This window comes from Hyposmocoma kahamanoa, unplaced genomic scaffold (assembly GCF_003589595.1).
Source record: "Hyposmocoma kahamanoa isolate Upper Pololo Valley unplaced genomic scaffold, ASM358959v1 94, whole genome shotgun sequence".
Taxonomy (NCBI): Eukaryota; Metazoa; Arthropoda; class Insecta; order Lepidoptera; family Cosmopterigidae; genus Hyposmocoma; species Hyposmocoma kahamanoa.
This window is the reverse complement of record NW_020654878.1, coordinates 12,200,560-12,223,892: the sequence shown is the minus strand read 5'-3', so window position 1 is coordinate 12,223,892 and position 23,333 is coordinate 12,200,560. Positions and strand designations below refer to the sequence as shown.

At 37.6% G+C, this 23,333-nt stretch overlaps 1 protein-coding gene across 1 annotated transcript; it reads left to right on the top strand.

Annotated features, from left to right (window-relative positions):
- The first annotated feature begins 21,588 nt into the window (after positions 1 to 21,588).
- On the top strand, positions 21,589 to 23,119 carry LOC113237922. Its single transcript, XM_026474640.1, has one exon. The coding sequence runs from the start codon at positions 22,005 to 22,007 to the stop codon at positions 23,100 to 23,102; it is 1,098 nt and encodes a 365-aa protein (XP_026330425.1). The 5' UTR covers positions 21,589 to 22,004; the 3' UTR covers positions 23,103 to 23,119.
- The last annotated feature ends 214 nt before the right edge of the window (positions 23,120 to 23,333 follow it).

Below are 23,333 nucleotides of genomic sequence, written 5' to 3'. Positions count from 1 at the left end.
TAAATTGATCGTCTCATTGGCTGTGTGACATGTGGCACCGTCTTGTTGAAACCACATGTCAGTTATATCCATGTCATCAATGCTAGGCCAAAATTGAGTTGTTAACATCTCGCGATAGCGTGATCCATTCACCGTTACCGCATTTCCAGCCGAATTTTCGAAAAAAAACGGCCCAATGCCAACGGCACAAGTCACATTGCCACCGAAACAATGAATTAATTTATTGCAAACCAAATTTCCCGATAATTTCACGAAATTCAGCCGTTAAGTAGCCAGCTCGATCATATGATTTAACACCGCTGGATTATTTTTTATGGGGTTATGTTAAAGACAGAGTCTATACGGAGGCAATCGAATTGATTGCAGCCTTAAAACTCACAATTTTTGAAGTGATTAACCAAATAAACCCACCACTTTCTCAAAAAGTGATTAAAAACTTTATGGAAAGAATCGACATCTATAACTGTGGTCGTGATGGACATTTATCAGATATCATTTTTCATTAATAATTGCCAAACCTTACTTTTATTAATACAATAAAAATTTGAATCATTGTCATCTAAATTTATTGTTTTATTTTGATTTACAAAACAAAGTTCTTATTGAAAAACCCTATACCTACTCGATGGTAGGTGCATTATGAATTTCCATTTCTGTCATCCAAAACGTCTTAAGGCAAACGCATTGTTTCACTTTCACTCATAATTGTTAGGACATTTTTACGACAAATTATATTTTAAAAAAAAGTGTCAAATTGAGTATTTTTCATAATATGCAGTTTTGAAAATCAATAATACACAATAAAAAAATTAAGTTAAATAATATATAAACTAAAAATACATTTCATAGTGAGATCTACGCCCGTGTTCTCCCTTTTTTTTATCATTTCCTTGTACCCAAATCGGCGACTTCTTAATTAAAATTAATAATTATTGCTATGACTCGGAAACCTTAAAAACTATTGTATGACTAAAACCTAAATGTGAATAAAAATACTCAAAACATCCCAAGATTTCTTTCCTGAAACGCCTACACTATAACTCCTACCACTCTACGTGATTATAGATAGGAAATTTCTTTTGTCATTTTCATGGACACAAAAATCTCAAAGTTTAATTCCGCGGAAAGACATCATTACATTTCCATGTTGTTATAGTATACCGTTTTACTACTTCTATCAGATACTTTCACTTCTTTGAAAAAACAAGGTAAATTCGCCATGAAAGTGACGATGAGAATCTTCTTCATGAAAACGACGGGTAGCTAGACAGGTGTTTGAAGTAGTTACAGACAATGTGCATGGGTACCTACAATGAAACAAAAAAGATAATTTTTCGGTTTATTTGAAGTACAAAGTGAAATAAATCATACTACATAATCCTAACAGCTAGCCCTTAAAGGACTGGTGATAAGGTATACAAAAATAAAGAATTAAATATTAATCACTAATATTAACCACCGTACCTACAACTAATTAATGTACTTAAAAAACTAAAATTGAAACCAACTACAACGTTATATAAAATGAGGTACTAAAATGAAAAAAAAAAATGAAAAATAAATACTTCTGATCATACTGGCATCAGACTCAGCGGTTACTTACTAGAATGTAAAATAGGTACTGGCAAGTTATTTTTAAACCCTGAAATGTCAGTAGGTACTAGTGTCTATCGCCTTTTAACATCAATGTATGAGTAATATGTAAAGTAATTCTTTAAAATTCTAATGTATGGACAGGTGAGGGTGACTTGCCAGCATAACTATGATTATTGCACAATAATTTTATATACAGCACAAGATTTTTTAAATTTAATTTAAAGTCTTCACATGACTGGGTGATTTATGATCATGATTTATTATTATCTTCGCCTTTTGAAATGAATGCATAATTTATTTATTTTAGCATTTATCAACGATACACATATTATACTTGCACAAAAGGAACCATTAGTTTAGTCATAGGAATGATGTAACGACCCATAAACAGTTATAATTCTGAAGATGAAGGTTAAAGTAGGACTCAATTTACATTGCTGCTGAATTTTTGTAACTAAATTGTACCGATCACAGTGAGCTTTGTCTGTATAATTATAACTTGTATGTTACAACAAATTAGACACGAACCAAAAAAAAAATCGCCGGTCTTCCGGCATTCTCCTGAATTTGCACACATTCTTGCGCAATGAGACGAAATCAAACACTTTTTTTATGATACCAAGAGTCGGGACCTGTCGTGTACCTGGTGGTAAGCGACACGCCTATACATAACAATTGCAGTACCATTCAGAACTTTAAAGCGTAAAGATCTTATAGGCACTGCCACTGCGCCCGTCACCCTGAGACAAGTTGATGAGTCCCATGTGCCTGTAATTTCGCCAGCACCCTCACCCTTCTAAACCGGAACGCAGTAATGCTCAATTACTGCTAGGCGGCAGAAATAGGTAAGATGGCAGTACTTCCCTGGACGAACTCTTTCACAAGGAGCTCTACTGCTACTACATTATTACTTATTATTTGCTTATTTACACTAGCCAACTCCTAGGTCCCTGCGTTAAGAATGGACGTGGCACCAAATTAGTGAGTCTCTCCTAACCTCTACTCTGCCAACCAGGACCTAACTCTTTCTGAACGCGAACGTCGAGAGCATTTTACGTGTTACTATCATGCGCCATCGAAGCTTTTATTTGTTGTTGTTGTTTCTCATCGAAATTTTCGTACATTTCAAGTAAAACTTTAAAGCCCTCCCGTACATCCTTATTAATATAGTCTTTGTGATCTTTTTTCTATAAATATGCATGGCATGTCTTTGTACATGTCTATCGGGCACAACAAAACTTCTTTTTCGTTACTGCTCGACATGGCGATTACAAAAATAAATGGCTGCGGGAACTAGTGGGACGAAACGATATGACAGCTCTCCGCGTTCGTCGCGCTTCGACAGTGCTGTCTAACTGCCCGAAGTGTTATTACACTGTTCTAGCTGCAGGATTCTCCATATCGAGTCCCCTATTTAGGGATTTCAACTTCCTAAATTTTATTACACCTCCCTATGTTTGAGTTAGGGTTCCTTGTAACTGGGTAGTGTAGTAATAGGCGGTTTAACGCTTCCGTTCCGTGGCACTGTAAATTGAAACTATGTGTTTCTTACGACCTACGTTATAAATGTATTTAGATGGTATTATGTACGTTTCACTCATATATCTTTTATATTTGTTTACTCGGGGACCACTGTCAACTATCATTTATTTATGTAAGTTATAAAATTAGCAAGTGAGATCCACAAATCCTACCCAATTATTGACAAAATTCTTAGTCAAAATAAAACCAAAAAATATAACACTTTACATCTATGACGAATTAAGCAGCTCTAATTTCACATTAAAAAATCACAGCATTAGCCATGAAATGATTTGACATTTCAATGATGTCATTTTCTGATTCCACAACATATTATTTACAACTAGGAGTGTACTTTTGCACTTCCATAGAAGTGGTGTAGTTGTGGTAAAAGTTAATTCATAGTAATTTTGTACATCACAATAACGAAGACTACTCTGAAAAAATATTTACTTTTACACAAGTATTAAAAGAAAAGTCTCGAATTTCCAGTACGTAATACCAGTATTTATATGCGAATAAAAAATAGTTACAAATAATTGGTTCATGGGACTAGAGAAAAAAAAATGCAAACACTACACCACTCTTCTGTAAGCAACATGGCAAATCGTTGTACTCTGAATTCACCTAATAATAGTATGATATATGAATACCAAGGTAAATGATAAAAACGTATTAAAAAATTTGTATTCTTTCCCAATGGAAGCTTGGCACAAAATGTCACGGACAATTGGTATGTAATTAGCGAGCACACCCAATATTACAGCAATACAGACCGGCAGGACATGTTAGCAAACAAGACTGCCTGAGATACCTGAAGGATGCTTGAGTTGCTTATAAGCAATGAAGCCTCACGCTAAAATTTAACAAAGACGAGATATTTTCAGCCTTAAATAATTTGATGTTTGATAGTCACATACCATACCGTAGCCGAAAAAAGAGCATTTATTTTACCTAAAGCTGCCTTTATACTATTGAGTTCAATAAATTATCTTGCTTGGTGGCGCTGCTGTATTGACGCTCATCGCCTGTTCGAGCGTATCAAGGCGGCGGTAAGCATGCCCGCGACTGTTCCGGCGACGCGCACCTTGTCTTCCCTCCACTAAGAGTCCAAAGAACTGAAATAGAACAACCATCAAATCTTATAACTTACTGATTGAGTGAATTGTACTGTCAAAATGTCGAATAAAAAGTTTATTCCATTTATTTTTATCAAATTATTTTCATGTCTCTCTATCAATTGGGATAAACAGGTATACAACAAAAGTCACTAAAAATTAAAATTTACTCCCTTCATGACCACCATTTTAGTGAGATTATTTGCTACCAGGCAAAAGAATAATGTGACGAAGATGGTGGGTCTAAATCGATAGTTCTATATTTGGTAAATTTGTTATATTACATAGATCTTAAAATGGAAGGCCGCGTTTGCAATTTGTTACTTGTCCAAATGGTGTGCTCACATGCCTTATCACATTGTTCATCATACCTATTAAAATGATCAAAACAATAATTACATTGGACTGTAGCGCCAGAATATATCACACAATTTATGTTAATGTGCTCTGTGCTATCGCTGGAATGGTCCATGTAAAAATATTAATGTCACTGTAGATTTAAGTATAATACTTACCATTTTGCTAAGCCTATTCTTATTATGGTACAGAATGTATAATGCAACCACAACAATAATTACAGTCATGAAGAACGGGAAGAAGTGATCATCATCATCTGTATATCCATCTGGCTTTACAATTATGTCTTCTGAAAATGAAAAAAAAATCTTGTACAATTCTAGACAATATAGCTTAAAATTACATTGCCAGCACATCAAATGAGTTCCTCAGCGTCCTATTCATTTATAATGTTTTATATTTTTAACTGTCTTTTGTAATAATGAATGAAATGTAAGTAATGAAAAAATGGCATTTTGATACAATCTGTACACTAAAACATAGTTCTTACTTGCAGATAAGCATATCACCTTGATACAGTAGGCTTACCATGCCTGGTAAATTGTACACTTAAACATGATAATCTTGCTTTCTCAGTTGTATGAACAACTACACAGGTTAATCGCAATCAATAAGAAAATAATTAACATATTCATAGCAATTTTGTACAGAAAAAGAACAATTTTATTCATTCAAGGCATTTTGACAAAAATTATATTACTTGGTACTTGGTGTAACGGGCTGGTGTCCGCAACTCGACGTCAAGGCGCCTATTTTGCGTGTAAAAATTATATTACCCGTGCGGAGACGGAGAAAGAATACTATTCTCCGCCCCTTTTCCTCCGATGGGTGTCGTAAGAGGCGACTAACGGATTTTAGAGCTTCCATCTGCTCTACTGCGTGGTAGGGCATGGCCCGTCTGGTTAGTGACCACCGTACGCATGGTGTAAAACCCGTCAAGTGACCGCTTGTCGGTCGCGTTTCGGGATCAGCCAGCGTATAACCAGAGCTCGAGTGAATGCTGCCGCGATGCAGTTGGTCTGTGGAGGCTTCCGTCGAACCAGTGCCAGGAAGACTTTGATAACCCGCCGGCCAGGGAGACCCGTAGAAACGGTTGTTCCGCTGGCCGCCCGTGGCACAGTACAGGGGCCCAAGCGAGTCTAACCAGCTCGTGAGGCTGCCTCACCATGCCACGCATAATCTCGGGGTGGTCCGTCGTGCCGGTTGGTGACCGGAAGGTGGGGTCCCGGTGGCCATTCCCGGGGGGGTTCGGGGGCCCTTCCGTCCGGCGGGTTAATGATACTCATCTGTAGGCAGATCTCTGGCGAAACAGGCCGCCACACTTTGACCATCTGCATCGCGGTAGCTTTTCCTCGATTCACACCTCCCTCCTTTTATCCACCATGACAGCGCTTAAAATAAAAACTGGTCGAACAGCGGTGCACACCCCCACCACAACCAAACCGTTTGAGGTCGAGTTCGCTAACATCCGCGGACTCCATGCAAACCTCAATGCCGTCCACCACCATCTTGAGACGGCACGGCCAGCAATGATGTTTTTGACGGAGACGCAAATAATCTGCCCGGCCGACACAGGCTACTTGCACTATCCGGGCTTTGTGCTTGAAGAATCCTTCAAAGCCAAAGCCGGAGTTTGCTTGTTCGTTCGGGCGGATGTTTGTTGTCGGCGTCTGCGCTGTCTGGAGGACCCTTCCTTTTCCCTCCTTGTGGTACACGTCGACTTGGGCTCTCATAGCCGTGTCTATGTTTGCGTCTACCGATCCCATAATGGCGACATGGAGACAACTCGACTTATGGACCATCTTAGTCGGGTAGCAGATGATGCGCAGGAGCGATTTCCATTGGCGGAATTGGTGTTTTTGGGGGACTTCAATGCTCACCACGAGTTGTGGTTAAGTTCCTCCAAAACTGACCATGCTGGTAGAATTGCCCATGCATTCGCCCTCACGCACGACCTGACTCAACTGGTGAACCAGCCCACCAGGATCCCAGATATAGTCGGTCACGCGCCCTCTTTGTTGGACCTTCTGCTGACGAATCGTCCAGCTGGTTACCGAGTGGAGGTTCGAGCTCCTTTAGGATCTTCTGATCACTGCTTGGTATCCAGTAAAGTGCCTCTGGACCCGCTACCGCCTTCCGCGGTATCGAAACGCCAGATTTGGCACCACTCGTCGGCAGATTGGGATGGTATGCGGGATTATTTCGCATCCGTTCCTTGGGGGCAGCGCTGCTTCAGTGGGAAGGACCCAACAGCTAGTGCGGCTGCAGTTGCTGATGAGATAGTTTTAGGGATGGAATACTACATTCCAAATTCCTATCTCATCGGCAAAGGCAGACGCAACCGATGGTTCAACCGCGAGTGTGCCAGTGCTGCTGATAAAAGGCAAGAGGCATATCGCGCTTGGATCAAAGGTATAGCACTTGGAGATCCCGAAACCCACTCGCTGAAAGCAGCCTACAATAATGCCACCAAGTCCTGCAAAAGGGCTTACATTAGAGCGGATGCCCAGCGCGTTGCTCGGGTCGGCCAAGAACTACTGACGCATCCTACGGGCAGCCGTAGCTACTGGCGTCTGGCCAAAGCCGTGCAATCCAACTTCTGCCAACCCTCGCTGCCACCATTACGATGTCCTGACGGAACTTTAGCCCACAAGCCGCAGGAGAAGGTCGATCTCCTGGCTAAACTCTTTGCGGCTAACTCCCGAATCGACGACTGCAATGCACAGCCACCTATAATTCCTCACTGTGGCCACACAATGCCCGATCTTAAAATCAGGCAGTGTGATGTCCGTGCAGAGTTGCAGTCAATCGATGTCCGGAAAGCTAATGGTCCTGATGGCATTCCTCCAATCGTTCTGAAAATGTGTGCAGCGGAGTTGTCCCCCGTGTTAACGCGCCTTTACCGCCTCTCGCTCTCTTCAGGTTGTGTGCCGGAATCTTGGAGAAAGGCTAATGTGCAACCGGTCCCCAAAAAAGGAGATCGATCAGATCCGAATAATTACCGCCCAATAGCCGTAACTTCAGTTTTGTGTAAAGTGATGGAACGGATTTTAAATAAACAGCTAATCCACTACCTAGAAGAACACTCCTTAATTCACGATCGTCAATACGGGTTTCGGCCGAAACGGTCAACGGGTGATCTTTTAGCGTTTATTACACATCTCTGGGGTGTGGCTATTGATAAGCGTGGCGAGTCGATGGCTGTTAGCCTTGACATAGCCAAGGCTTTTGATCGGGTCTGGCACAAAGCTCTTCTCTCCAAACTCCCGTCATACGGCCTGCCTGCCCAGTTCTGCAACTGGGTCGCTGGCTTCCTGCATGAGCGCAGAATCCGAGTGCTGTCAGACGGATGCGCTTCGGAATTCATGTCAGTGAACGCTGGTGTCCCTCAGGGGTCCGTTCTATCCCCCACGCTGTTCCTTCTGCATATCAATGATATGCTTCCACTTGGAAATATTCATTGCTATGCAGATGATAGTACAGTGCACGGAGGGTATAATGGTCACCCTGCGGCTGGGCGGGTCGAGACTGAAGAGAAGCGAGTGAATCTTGTCATTGAGCTCAATCGGGTGTTGGACCTCATATCTCAATGGGGCTCCAATAATCTTGTTGAGTTCAATGCCAAGAAAACACAGGTGTGCGCGTTCACGGCAAAAAAGACACCATTCCTTCCCCTTCCTTCTCTTCAGGGCACACCACTTAGCCTACAGAGCAGCATTAGCATGCTCGGTACGGAGATTCGCTGCGATCTGAACCAGAGGGACTACATTGAAGCCGTGATAAAAACAGCTTCACGTAAACTCGGTGTCCTGAACAGAGTGCGACGCTTCTTCGCGCCGGATCAGTTGTGTCTCTTGTATAAGACACAAGTGCGATCGTGCGTGGAGTATTGTTCGCACCTCTGGGACGGTTCCGCTAAGTACCTTCTCGATGCCTTGGACAGATTGCAGCGGCGCGCTATACGCATTATCGGCAATGCAGAGGTCACTAATACTCTCGAACCTCTGCAATTGCGTAGAGATATTGCGTCACTCAGCGCTTTCTACCGTTTATACCACGGCGAGTGCTCTGAAGAACTCTTTGACCTTATCCCACCTTCTCCCTTCCTCCATAGGAGCACGCGTGCTGCTCTCCGGAGTCACCGCTATACTGTCTCTAGCATTCCATCGCGCACAAAGAAATTTGGTGACTCGTTTCTTTGTCGCACTTCCAAAAGATGGAACAATCTACCAGCACACGTATTTCCTCCTTCCTATGACTTGGGGTCCTTCAAGCGAGGCGTGAAGAAGCACCTTGTAGGCCGGCAGGGTGAGGGTGACTGATGATGCGTTGTTTTCACGCTGCACCAGTTGTCCTTGCGTCTGGACTCCGTTTCATTTAACATCAGGTGGGACGGAGTCATCTGTCGAGCTTAGTATATAAAAAAAAAAAAAAAAAAAAAAAAAAAAAAATATTATTGCCAATAAGTAATTTATACATTGTCAAAATTGACCTCTTGATATAAAAAACATTTCATTTATTCTCTCAGACTGCTATATTGAATAAGTAAAAAAGTTGTCCTTAGTTGTTGAAATGAATAATGATTACAATATATACCTCTGAGATCCCCAATGAGGTTATTATCAAAATTTTTGTTTTCCTCTTTATTCACTTTAATTTGGTCCAAGCTATTGGACTCTATAGGGTCAGGGAGTTGGTCTTCATCATCATGACTTTCATTCAGTTCTGAAAACATTCCAAATACAAAATAAAGAATGTGTTGTCACATCCAATACACCACCAGGTCTGCCTATAAAGCGTTATATGTTCTTGCTTGCCATGTTTATAATGAATATTGTTCATTTTCAAGTTATAGTTTCAAGTTAGCAATTCATACCAAATAGTAACATCTTCTATTTATTTTAAATATTATTAAAATGTTCAAATATTCGATTGGTTGTCAAACTATTGTCTGATAAACAAGTGGTATTAATGATTTCAGTTGATCCATTGTACATGGCAAGCTGAAAACAAACTAACTACCAATTCAAACTTAACAGTTATTTACACAGAAGTGAAGATGTAACTAAAATATAATCATTAAGGCTCAGGCCACCGCGCGTTTCAGTGTAGCAGGGTTCATATGAACTCGTATGTAACATAACTGTGTGGCCCGAGCATTAATATATTATTAAAGATTCTGTTGTCTTATAAATTTTAATAAGCTACATTAAATAAAGAGTTCAATAAATTTCCACAATAAATATTATTGATTAAAATTAAAAGTAAATCCTGAAATCTCTATTTCAGACTGCTCAAGTTGATGTAGTCTCAACTATTTTGGCAATAAGCGTTTTCCTTTTTTCTTTATAATAATAACGCACACACTCAACATAGCCTCGCACTAGGGAAACCCTGTGTTGCGGGTGCCATGGACACACACATAGACAACCACAAATTACACCCAAACTCACGAGAGAAATAAATGTAGGCCATACAAATATTTATCCCAGCCCGGCACAGTAACCGTTCGGCCACAGAGGCAGTTTATAATACAAAATGAAGTAAAATATCAATCCTGGGAAGCTAACCAGTCTAATAACACTGATTGGCTACCTGACTGATAGTTGCTTGAAGTTGACATTATATTTTGTTGATTAGGTACATAAATAAAAAAATATTCCAAAATAAGTCTCCTTCAGTGGGCAGCATTTATCAAAATTATAGCAAAAACAAACACCTATTACAATAATTTGTATAACTGTTTCTACAAGGGATATAAATCATCAAGATATATATTTCCTTTGATGATTATCATGATAATTATCTCGATATATATCCCTTAATTATCCAAGCTGATGCATGGTTTTGTCTCTTTAATCTTTAAATTTACTAAAAACAACAAACTGTGGGAAAACCAAAAAAAATACAAAGAAAAATTTTGTAGGAAAATTATATGAGTTGTGACTTTTTTACATTGACCCATATTGAGATGCCTTGGATACAAACAAATGGCATGACTTACTAACAATACCATTTTGTTGTTCAAGTTCATTTTTGGGTCATTTCAGTAAAAACGACACCGCGGTTCAAAATAATAAATTACACAATTTGGTTTTAATTGTATGACATGACTAAAATATGCCCAATAAATCAAATCATTAGAAATAAATGAGATTTTTCGGATATTGTACAATTATTGTATTTTTTGTCTTCATTAACACAGCTATAGTCCTGTTGTCTACAGTGAAGCATTTTTTCCTATAATGTTAGCAACAATTTTCGCAGTTATTTGTGAGTCTTTCTAAAAAAGTTATTACTGTTGATGAAAATACAATTTACGAATTTTAGATCAGTGATCAGTGATTGCATGGAAGTGAGGAGTTATTAGTGAGAATTATAGTTTCAATAAATACTAATTTCAACTCCCACCCGTCACAATGAAACACATATTTTTATTTTAACCAATAAGTATGCAATCTATTGGCATTTGCTTTTGTAAAACTAACAATTATGTTAAGGGTCACTGTGCACATAAATAGGAATGTATATATTAAGATTTGAAGGTGTGTGCCACCCGTCACAGCAATAGGTGAGACACACTTCTAAACGTTTTTACTTTGAATAAATGTTTGTATTTTCATGGATTCCAGTTTTTACGATGTTTACTAACATTAACATTTGCTTTAATTTCCGAGTTTAACATATGTGTTAAATTGTGATGATTGGGAAACCATTTTGTGACAGGTTGGGCAAGTTACATTTGAATACATAGAATTGAAAACAATACACTGTTTATATGTAGATCCATCATTTGTAAGCAAATTTTTTATAATTCTTCTCATAATTAAGACATTTTAACACATAAAAAAGATAATTAAAAAGTGACATCATTGTTCCTGATGATATTTAGTATCTGGAAATTCATAAAAAGTCTGTCTCCACGAGTTTTAACCATACATATTCAAGCAAAACTTCTAAAATTTGATATATTTTGATATGATACATAATCCTCCAGGATGGGGCAGGATTTTTCAAATTTATTAACACATTTTACATGTGTGATTTTTATTTCATGTCGTCATAGATAATGTTTCAAGAAAAATAATAGGATTACTTTATCAGTTCTTTAATTTTGTTTTTTTTATGTTAAAATGTCTTACTAAGACAAAAATTTTAAAATATTTGCTTACTAATCTCTCATTTACTATATTAAACAGTATAACATAACATATTTAATTAATTCTGTGTATTCAATTGTAACTCTTCTCATCCGTCACAAAATCAAGTCCCACCCGTCACAACTTAACATATTAATTTCTTTAAAATTTATCAAAGTTACTAATTAAATGTAAATATAAAATAGAACTTTAACATTCAAGTTATCGCATATGAAAAACTTGCTGAACAAAATATTAGTAGTTGGTCTTGATCTGGCAATGAAGCCATTAACTCAAAACAGGCGAGTGTTGTGAGTGTCCCACCTTACTTACAACATTAAACTCACTTACAAAATTAAAAGTTTTTGAGTTTAAATAATGTCGTAAATTTATGTAAATAAATAGTCACAGATGAATTTCATATCTGGCTTCATGATATTTTCATTTTAATTCTAATTAACTGATGGTTAGTGAGAAATTATTTAAAGTTCAAGAAAAAAGGAATCAAAATGTCCCACCCATCACTTTGGAATGGCCCTTTTACAAATGTCATGATAATTATGAATGATAATTAATGTAATGCTGAGCAACCCGTTGTCGAAGACTGGTGAAGCTCTACACTCCTATGTGAGATCTTGCTTTCTGATGAGGAGCAATACCTCTCATGGGAGTAGTGACAGATAAAGTATGATAGTTATTTATATGTATCATACATTACAAGGCCGACATATATGCCCGAACATTTCAGACCCCTTAAAAGTAGATTAAAAATATATATATATAATTATAACTTGGAGCCCTGCTTTTTACTAAATCACTCACCTCCATTGCTGATTTCTAGGTCATCTTTATCGTCTTGTTCATTTTCCTTATTTTTTTCATCTTCTTGTTGTACCACTTCTGAATGTTTTATAACTGATGTTGGCTTTACTGACTTAGCAGTGTTTGTACTGCTAGTGTGTACCATACTAGTAACCCCACTAATAATATTCTTAGACTGAGTATCTATGGGCACATCTTTCAAAAGTACTTTATTTTTGTCAGGTACATAGGTGGAATTGGCAATAGCAGTTTGGACAGCAAGTGGCGTTGTCACACCCTGTGATGATTCCAATAGGTCTTTACCCCATTTGTAGTATTTACAATAATAACTTGTAAACAGATTCGTGATATCATCGGTGCTACATGATTTTATACAACTACTGTTGTAATCGAATACTTTTGCAGCTTGCGCTTCGTATGTTGAGTTAGTGGGCTTGTATTTCTTAAATTCTTGACAGAATTTATCAATACGAATTTCATCATTTAGTTTGTTCTGTTCTTCCTTAGTAATATTTAACTTGGACGCAGCGACGGCGTCACATAGCTGAGCGTTGATGTCATAAAATATATTACACTGAAATTCCTTTTCCGTTTTTGGCTTATATATGTTACATTCACTAACTTTACTTGTAATTTGCGTTCTTAAAAACAGGTTCGTACAACGATTTGCGAGTTCAGTTAGGTTACTTTTTACTTCGTTGGGCATAGGGGCTCCTAAACTACCGTTGTATGCGTTGATTAACAACAATGCAACAGTTACACAACGAAACATTTTGATACTCAAATTTATCAAAATTTGCTCTAAAACTAACACAAGATCTCTAAAAATTGCTATAGATTTCACAATCTTTTCTATTACTTTTTTCCTCAACACATTTTTATGGCTCCGTACATAACACGGTACTCTTTAATGGCTCCTCGCGAACAGATTTAAGCCAGAGACAATATTTGGTTTGGATAATATTTGGGTTTCAAGTATTTGTTACATATCATACACACTCTGATGTACTCAATGGACTCGCTCGAGTGCTGATTGTAGTCGTGTCGAGGGCACAAAAACTGTCAGCTTACCAAACTTGGGCAGATACTCGACTGCGCAAAGCGTCGTGTACCTACTCGGAATCTGAAGGAAGCTTTTAATAAAATTGCCAAAAAGTACGAAAGCGTGTGACTTATGTTTGTGGCCCATACTGAGGTAGAAAAGGCGAATCTTTTTGCCTCACTCTTTGCAGAGAATTCACGTTTGGATGCTGCAGGGAACCTACCACTTATCTTATCTCAGGCAGTCTACGCTATGGGCCAGTTAGCCAATAAATTTGAGCGCCTATAATACCTGGCTTACGTCTCGCGCATGTTAACATGGTTCCTAATTCGCCTTCGTTGTGTTGTGCTCATTCTGTCCACTGGCCGCTCTTTTTATATGTATACTTCGCGATCCTAACTGCCCTTCCTACCTTCCGGTTTTTCCAACATTCCTGTTCCAACTGCTGCTCTCTCTTGCCCGTTTTAAGAATCTGCATCAATAAGATGCCCGTTCGTCCCAACTGCAAAACCCTTTTTGACTCTTTTTCTTCTCATGCAGAGCAGAAGTGTAGAAGAGACTCCCTTTCCACCCTTTCTTCTAGATAAGTGTCGATATTTCTTAATTTTCATGTTACTTAATATTATTTTAGTAGCAGTAAAGCTATATGTGAAAGAATTCGTGCAGGGCAGTACTGCCATCTTACCTATTTCTATCGCCAAGCCGTAATGTCAGCATTAATTACTGTATTCCGGTTTTGAAGGGTAAGGGTGCTGGTGAAATTACAGGCACATGGGACTTGTCAACTTATGTCTCAGGGTGCTGCGACAGTGCCCCTTAGAGTTTTGCGATTTAAGGCTCTGAGTGGCACTGCATCTGTTATGGACAGGCGTGTAACTTACCATCAGGCGCATGACTTGTTCATGCCGTCACTATATATGACAAAAAAAATCCTCTCTCTTTTTATCCTGCACGCTGTTACTCACGTAATACTTTAGCTCTTATTGCCTTGGGTTGGCTGGAAGAGACATTTTTAGAAATAAGTTTGCAGTTTATATAATTAATATTTACTTTGGTTTTGTTTGTATATACAGTAAATAAAATAATTTACAATTGTGTCATGTATTCAATAATAAAGGATGAGTGCCCTGGTTATAATCACCTACACATTCAAAAGGTATACAGGGGGACAGACAAAACAATATTAGATTGGGATAATAAAATTAAATAATATTAGATTTCCAAATAAGTCACTGAGTCGGGGAGTTTGCTTAGTGGCCATAGAAAACGCCACTTTGAACAATAGATGCCATTAGGAAAGCGTGATACCGTACTCCGTTTGACAGATCCAGACACAAATTTTTTCACTAGCCTACGCCGCGAATGATTGATTATCCATAATCACAAATTAGAAAAATTTTGTAGAAATACATAACCTTACGTAAAATTCGAAACTAATCTCTTGTTAAAATAATTCCTACAAGCAGTTCAAGATTAATTTTGATTTACAACCCACATCGGTAGCCCAAAATCTTAGCATGGTCTTATCTAGTCCATTCAGGGCAGGTTTTATTCGTCAGGCTTAATACTCAGACCAAAAAAGATAAGGCATTTTCGCTATCGACATCACAAGACTCAACAAAAATATCCTTGCCGTGTCGCATAGACTTAGGCCAATTTGTATGTTGACGGCATTTGTAACATTGTATACAAATAAATTGTATGGTTAAATATTTCGTAAAAAAAGTATTTCAGGTTCTCTCGATGATGTACTATGTAAGATATGGAAAGTTTGTTTCTAACAATGTGCTTCAAAATTTTAAGGTATATTTTTAAAGAAATGTTATTTTATATGGTTCCTGTCCAGCACTCTTCTGTCGGCAAGAAATTGTTCCTTTACAATGTGAACGATGTACGGGGCTCACACACTAGAACATAGTTTCCCAAAGTGGTCCCTACCGCCCCCAATGGGCGAAGATGAAGAGTCCTAAGAGTCCTAGGGCGGTAGGGGCCTCGGAAGGAATTGGGGGCGTTGATGCTACCCAGCAGGTGCTACCTCATTTAACAAATAAAACTTTAATTATCTGTAAGTATAAATGTATAGTATAAACTACACTAAATTTGTATATAATTTTTAACCGACTTCAAAAAAAGGAAGAGGTTCTCAATTCGACTATACTGAGATTAGGTTATTTTCCTTGTGTTTTTTGTGTTAATATAAAAATACTAACTAAAAGGTACTAACTCGGTGATAAATCTTCCATAGATTTCTCATAGATGGCGCTAAGACTACAAAGTCGTTGAAAAACCAAAGACACACATACGCAAGCACATAGAAAAATTCGTGAGGTTCTTCCGCTTGGTTCGTTTCGTCGCTTAGTTGGTATAGCGTCTGGCACGGTAAGTTAGAAGATGTCGGTTCGAATCCGGCCGGATCGAAGGAATTTTTCTGTGTGTTCGATCTTTGTATTAATAATTATAAAAATACGTGTTTTCAAATATTTTTTGGGGTGGTGGGTATAGAATTTTTTTTATCTTGCCTAAGTGGACGATGAGCCAAAAAGTTTGGGAACCTATGCACTAGAAGGTTATTTTTGAACTAATTGTGTGTTCTTAAGGGTCGTATTCCAGAACTCTACTCAATGCTCAAGTCAGCATTTGAGCAGACTTAAGTATGATTTCAAGCACTGGAAATACGACCCTAATGACAAGGACTTGAGTATGATTTCTAGTGCTTTGAATCATACTCAAGTCCTGACTTGAGCATTGAGTAGAGCTTTAGAAGACGACCCTTAGTGCTCTTAAGTGGCGACATAGTGGCGAATTGAGACAGAGTTTTTGGGGATCATTATAAACGATTCAACTGGAAGCTATATAAGATTTACTCATGCAGAAAGAATGAGACATCAGTTTGGAAGAATTGCCATTACAGAGTTTGTTAGGTTTTAATATAGGTACGGATGCAATAGGAGTTTTGTCAGTTTCCTATAAAAAGTAAAAATTTGTATAACAATACTTTTTAGCACAGTCATGAATATTTAAAAACAATTTGTAGGTGGTATCGTCTCAATCAGGAGGTAAATTATTGCTATATTGACAATAATAAACTTTTGGATAGTCATAAACATATAGTAGAGTAGTGTGAACTTGCTTCTTGGTTGGACACGACGCAATGCCACGTTCAACTCTGCCTTCCTATTCTGCTCGTGCCTATTCGCTTTTCTGAACTTGGGCCTTTTCAAGGCGAGAGTGAATAGGCTTTATTTAGATGTACATGTTCCACCGTCGACGTCGGGTGCGTCTCAGTTGTTCGAAAATCAAATAAACTAATTTCAGAACATATACCGTTCATATAATATAATTTTCATTTGGACTAATTTCAGTTCCTATATTTTAACTTCATATAATTGTTGTTTGATATAACATTCACATTTTATAACTTTTTTTAAAATAAAGCTCATATCATATAACTGTCATTTCATATATTGTCAATTCTGATAATTTTCACATAGTATAATGTCATTTTTTATAAATAATAAAGTTAAACCCGGCTCGCCGTGGTACTTGTCTGTTCGATACTAGAGTGTAACTTTATGTTTTCAATAGTATAGTTTATATAGCTGAATCTTCGTTTCGACAAAATTATTATTGTTACACACTGGATTCCTTGGTGGTTTAAAAGAAAACAAATGTATTTCACATAGGTCAAATCTTGGTTGCGTCCTCTATTTAGTAGGTTAGGTTAGGTTAGTATATGAAAAAGCCGCACGAGCCGAGCGAGCGCAGCGAGCGTGCCGCGGTAGCGGCCGGCGAGTGCCAGAAGCGAATTTGTTTGCGTTTACGAACATAGTTTCAGGTCAAATTATAATTGATATACTATTAGTTTTAGGAATATCGTTTGTTGAAATTGAAATAAAAGAATTATACACATATAATCAGCATTTATTTAGTAAAACATAGGAAAAAATTAGTTTATATTCATAATTATTATAATTAATATTCATTAGAAATTTCTTTTTAAATTTAAGTTCGAAGCTATGCTTCTTAAAAATTGACATTCAGTATATTCGTCAATATTTTTCAAAATATTGTCTATGTTTTTGTTTGCATTTCCATTTCTTTTTTTCTTTTTTGGCGGAGTTTCCCCATTTAATATTTTTTCGATGTTGCCTAATATTACAAAACTTTCTTTTAATAGTTCATGTGCCAACTTATAAAATCCAGGGTTTTTAACATCTATCAATTGATTTATTCGGTGGTGCCATGACTCTGCACTATTTTGGGTCCTAGGTAACCCTTTTTTTTGTAACTCGGAAATACTCCACAAATGCGGTGGAAATTTTGGCATTGAAAATTTCATCACAGATCACAAAATTTTCTTCATGAATTTGTAAGCCATCATGGTGTATTGTAAAATAGACACTCGTAGGTTCCATAAAAACTGGTTTCCCCTTACTCTTCCCGCGATAAACAATTTGTCTCATGGCTGAAGTAGAGGGCAACTTGCTCAAAATCATTTGCTACTTGCGTATAATCAGGCGTTAGGTTAAATGATATTTATATAAATTGTTGTTATATTAACTGAGGTTTATAACTTATGATTGTTATTAGAAATGAGTGTTAGAGTACATGATTGTTATATAAAGTGAAATTATAATATTTAAGTTTATATTAAAAGTTTGTTATATGAAGTGAATTGTTATATTAAATGAGTTTATTTGAAATGAAATTATGACAATTGAGCGTTATGTTAAAAAAATTTATATGATATATTACACACCCGTCGACGTCATCTTCACTTTCCTTCAGGGGAGATGAAGGTCAAAGGCGCACTTATTTAAAAAAAAACTTAATAACTTCGTGTTTGATATCTGACCAGTCAGGCAACATCCAGGACCCCATAAAAGGATTTAACCTATATTAGTGGATAATGCTGTTACTACTAAGCAAGGCAAGCAAGCGCTAACCGTATTCCACAAATATGGCAACTAAATACTAAAAGACACTATGTCGTCCAGTACAGTAGATACAACTGTTTCTTTAGAACCCGTAAAAATGCGTATGTATAAGTAAAATATGCATATATAATATACACATGATAATATATTGAGTGCTGGCATTGGAGAATCGTCATGTGAAAGGTTCAATAAGAAAACGTCTTTCAGAATTACGTATATCAAATACTGAATGTAATATTGTTTCATTGATCTCTTTTGCAGACGGAGTCAATGGAACTTATCAAAAGAAGGGGAGAAACAGAATAAATTTAAAAAATACCTACGAAATAAAAGTAATATATCGTTTTTCAAATAAAATACGATTTTGTCATTTATGGCACCAGGGAATGACGTATATGGCTGGTATGTATACCATTTGGGAGCCATGCCATATACTTATTTTTTTGTCGAATTCGTCGCTTTAGAGCCAGCGGAAGCCTGCAGACGGGTGCATGGCGCGGGAGAGCATTGAATACGATTTTATGCTCGCCAGCGCGTCGTCGCGTACTGAACGGTGTTGTATATTTGGTAATAGGTATATAGATTCATGTAAAACTCTTGACCACACATTGGAAAAACTAAAACTATTTTTTTGTTTCTTAATTAATGTCTAGCAATAACGTGGTATGAATATTTTTCATTGTGAATCCATAATTGGTACACTCATGCTCTGACAGCATTTTGTATTTCCAAACTTCGATTATTTTATTATTAAATTTGAATAAGTTACATTAGAGGAACAGCATACACAAAACTTTTCAAAGTCAAAGTTAAATAATCTTTATTTCATGGGTAAGCAAATTACACTTAAAATCGTCGTACTGATTAAACTTTAGGTACCTACTGCTCATTCGTAAGGCAGATTCCCCTGAGAAGAATGAGCAAGAAACTCTAGGGGTTGCTCTTTGTAAATATATACATTTGGATATATTTATCATTACAATATTTAATTTAAACATCTTAAATCGAGAATACCTGATAGAACCAACGGGTTCTTTCACTACCAAGGATTTTTGTCATCCAAGTACGCAGAAGTTGTATAATAAACCTTTAGTTTTATACTAAATGTTTTTGTTTTTATAATAGTTTTAAACTTCATAAATGGCAAGTTTTGAATATCAATCGGAATCTTATTATAGAAGCGTATACATTGGCCCTTAAATGAATTTGAGACTTTATGAAGACGACTATTAAAAATAGCTGGTTATTTTTTATTCCTCGTGTTAATATTCTGTCTGACACTATTTTTTATAAAAAAAAAAATATTTTTCTTAACATAAATAACCATTTCATAAATGCATTGTAACATTAGTGTAAGAATTAAATATGACTTTAAAATGTTACTCGCATGTCTAAATAGACAATCGAATATGTAGTGATAGATACTAGATAATGCTAACAGAAGTAAAGTTGAGTCTTACCGTTAACTTTTCTAGTGAAGTGCGTATAGGTGCCTACAGATGCGATCGACATTGTCGATCGACCGTGTCGATTCGAGTCGATTAGGAGCCTACAGACATAATAGACATTGTCGATCGAGAATTATAGACGTTTTCGAGTTGTTTGGGAGTGCTTATTGAGAATGTGGCATTAATTTCTAAGTCCAAGATGGTTGCCAACAATTTTCAAAAAATTATTTTTGGTAATCCTTCTGGAAATGACATTTATATCTGAATACAGTCATGATGGCTGACAGGACTTTTCGCATTTCTAAATGCAAGATGGCGGGCACGATTTCTCAAATAATGGCAAGTTGGGTATGGGCGTTTTTGAGATATTTGGGGGTGCTCATCACGAATATAGCACTTATTTGTAAATCCAAGATGGCGGACACGATTTATCAAAAAAAAATGCAATATGGGTATCCTTTTCGAGGTATTTGGGGATGCTCATTACGAATATAGCACTCATTTCTAAATCCAAGATGGCGGGCACGTTTATTCGAATAATGGCAAGTTGAGTATCGTTTTCGAGGTATTTGGGGGTGCTCGTTACGAATATGGCACTTGTTTGTAAATCCAAGATGGTGGACAAGATTTATGAAAAAAATGCAACATGGATATCCTTTTCGAGGTATTTGGGGATGCTCATTAAGAATATGGCACTCATTTGTAAATCCAAGATGGCGGGCACGATTTTTCGAATAATGGCAAGTTGGGTATTGTTTAATAGGTATTTGGGGGTGCTCATTACGAATATGGCACTTGTCTGTAAATCCAAGATGGCTGACACGATTTTTCAAAAAAAAATGCAATATGTGTATGCTTTTCGACGTATTTGGGGGTGCTCATTACGAATATGGCACTCATTTCTAAATCCAAGATGGCGGGTACGATTTTTCGAATAATAGCAAGTTGGGTATCGTTTTCGAGGTGTTTGGGGGTCTTCATTACGAATATGGCACTTGTTTGTAAATCCAAGATGGCGGACACGATTAAAAAAAAATGCAATATGGTTATCCTTTTAGAGGTATTTGGGGATGCTCATTATGAATATGGCACTTATTTCTAAATCCAAGATGGAGGGCACGATTTTTCGAATAATGGCAAGTTGGGTATCGTTTTCGAGCTATTTGGGGATGCTATTACGAATACGGCACTCATTTCTGAATCCAAGATGGCAGGCACGATTTCTCAAAAAAAATGCAATATGGTTATCCTTTTCGAGGTATTTGCAAATTCGCAAATTCTCCGAATAATCTGATGCAGCAGGTTTAATGAACGATTGATTTTGTTCACATACTTTTTAGGCAGGCTTTCTTTAGCTGTCGATGTGTTGTTACAGTTCCTCTCTATTACCTGATTAATTGAAATATTTGTAAATTGAGTTTTGAATAGAATGATTAATGTCAGGAGATTGAATCCTGTCAATAAAAGCAGCTGTCAGCCAACAATTTGGTAATGGAGGATAGATGGCGCTGCCGTCCAAGTAACATCGACTCCGCGATTGTTTAAAGTATAAAAATTGAATTCGAAGTGTTTTGGCTTAAAGTACAAATCATTTAGTGTATTGGACCCCAAATATTCTGTGCAAATGTTATTTCGTTAAACTATAAACTGTGAAAGTGAATTTTTTACATTTTTTTAAACTGTGTTGTGGCGAATTGTTGACATCTGCTAATAGTCTTCTTATGGTTGTGTAGAACAAAGAACATTAAAAGTGGACGTTCGTTATCACTATCATTGAGATAATTGAGTGTTACAAGTTTGTTGGGAGATCCTTTTTATCAAAACCCCGTTGTAATTTTTCCCTAATACTTTATTATTTAAAAAGTGGGTGGACGTGCGGGCTTTTGCTTTGTCGCTCCTTAAAAAGCGCCATCTAGGAACAATCGATCGAACTTTAACGACATTGCGGATAGAATCATCGACCTGCGTTTTCGTTCCTTTTTGTGAACAAACCGGGGCGACAAGGTTCACTGTACGTTCGAAAGATGTCGCCACTAGTTACGAAAAATATGACGTGCGGTGGATGTTCGCAAGAAATTGTGAATAGACAATACCTAACATGTAAACATTGCTCTAAATACTATGATCTCCTGTGCGCAAATGTTAGTGAAAAGCGATTTCACAATACTATGACTGTGGAACATAGAAACAAATGGAAATGTCAGGAATGTGTAAGCAGGGAACCAAAGACTGATAACACGAACACACCGATCAAGCGTGATCTACCGCTACATTCTGACAGCAAGGAATGCTCTTCGAATGTGACATTGCGAAGTCGTGTTGCCCCGAAAAATCAGTCCCCTATTCCCTCATCGCCTCTGTCGCCTTCTCCACCAGCAAAACAAACCATTGAGTCTGAATTGGTCAATGAACTGCGACTGTTCAGAGAGGAGATGAAAGCTGAGTTGCGAGAATTTAAAATAGCCGTAACTGACTTGACCGCTGCTGTCAACATTTGTAACAGGCGGGTCGACGATCTCGCGGAGCGCCTGGAGATCGTAGAGCGTTTCCAGCGGGATGGATCGGCCATGGCCGCGTCTTCTCTTCAAAATGCAATAACTGAGCTCAAGCTGGAATTGAACGATCGCGATCAAGAACTATTGAGGAACGATATTGAGATTGCTGGAATTCCTGAACAAAACCATGAAAGGTACATTCACCTCGCGCTGACCGTTGCAACTAAACTAGGCGTAAATCTGGAGGAACGAGACATTGTAAGTGTGGAGCGAGCGGGGCCCGTGCGTCGCATGGAAGAAGCCGGGTCGCGACCGCGCCCGCGCCCTATCGTTGTGCGGCTCGCACGCCGAGCGCACCGTGACCAACTGCTGGAGGCCGCGCGCGTGCGCCGCGGGGCTACTACTGCAGGCCTAGGGGTCGATTCTGACACGCAACGTTTCTACGTCAATGAGAGGTTGACTCGCATGAACCGGCAACTTTTCTATAAAGCGCGTGGAGAAGCCTTACGCACTCAATGGAAATATGTATGGACACGAGAAGGGAAGATTTTTGTACGCAAGGAACATGGTTCACCGCGACATCGAATACGTACTGACGATGAATTAGTTAAAATTTTTGGTCAATGATACAGTTGGTACAATTCCTTCATTGCATTTTGTTAATAGCATTTATCGCCTTGAGAGACAATTATGTTTTTAAATTTTATAATATTTTGTTTCACGTTTTTAGTTATTGTTTTCTGTTGATTCTATATTGCGCTGTACGCCGTTGCTTTGAATGCTATTTTTTGTTAAGTATAAATTCCTTTATTAGTTGTGTGTTAAAACTATTTTTTGTATTGATGAGGGTAACAATTA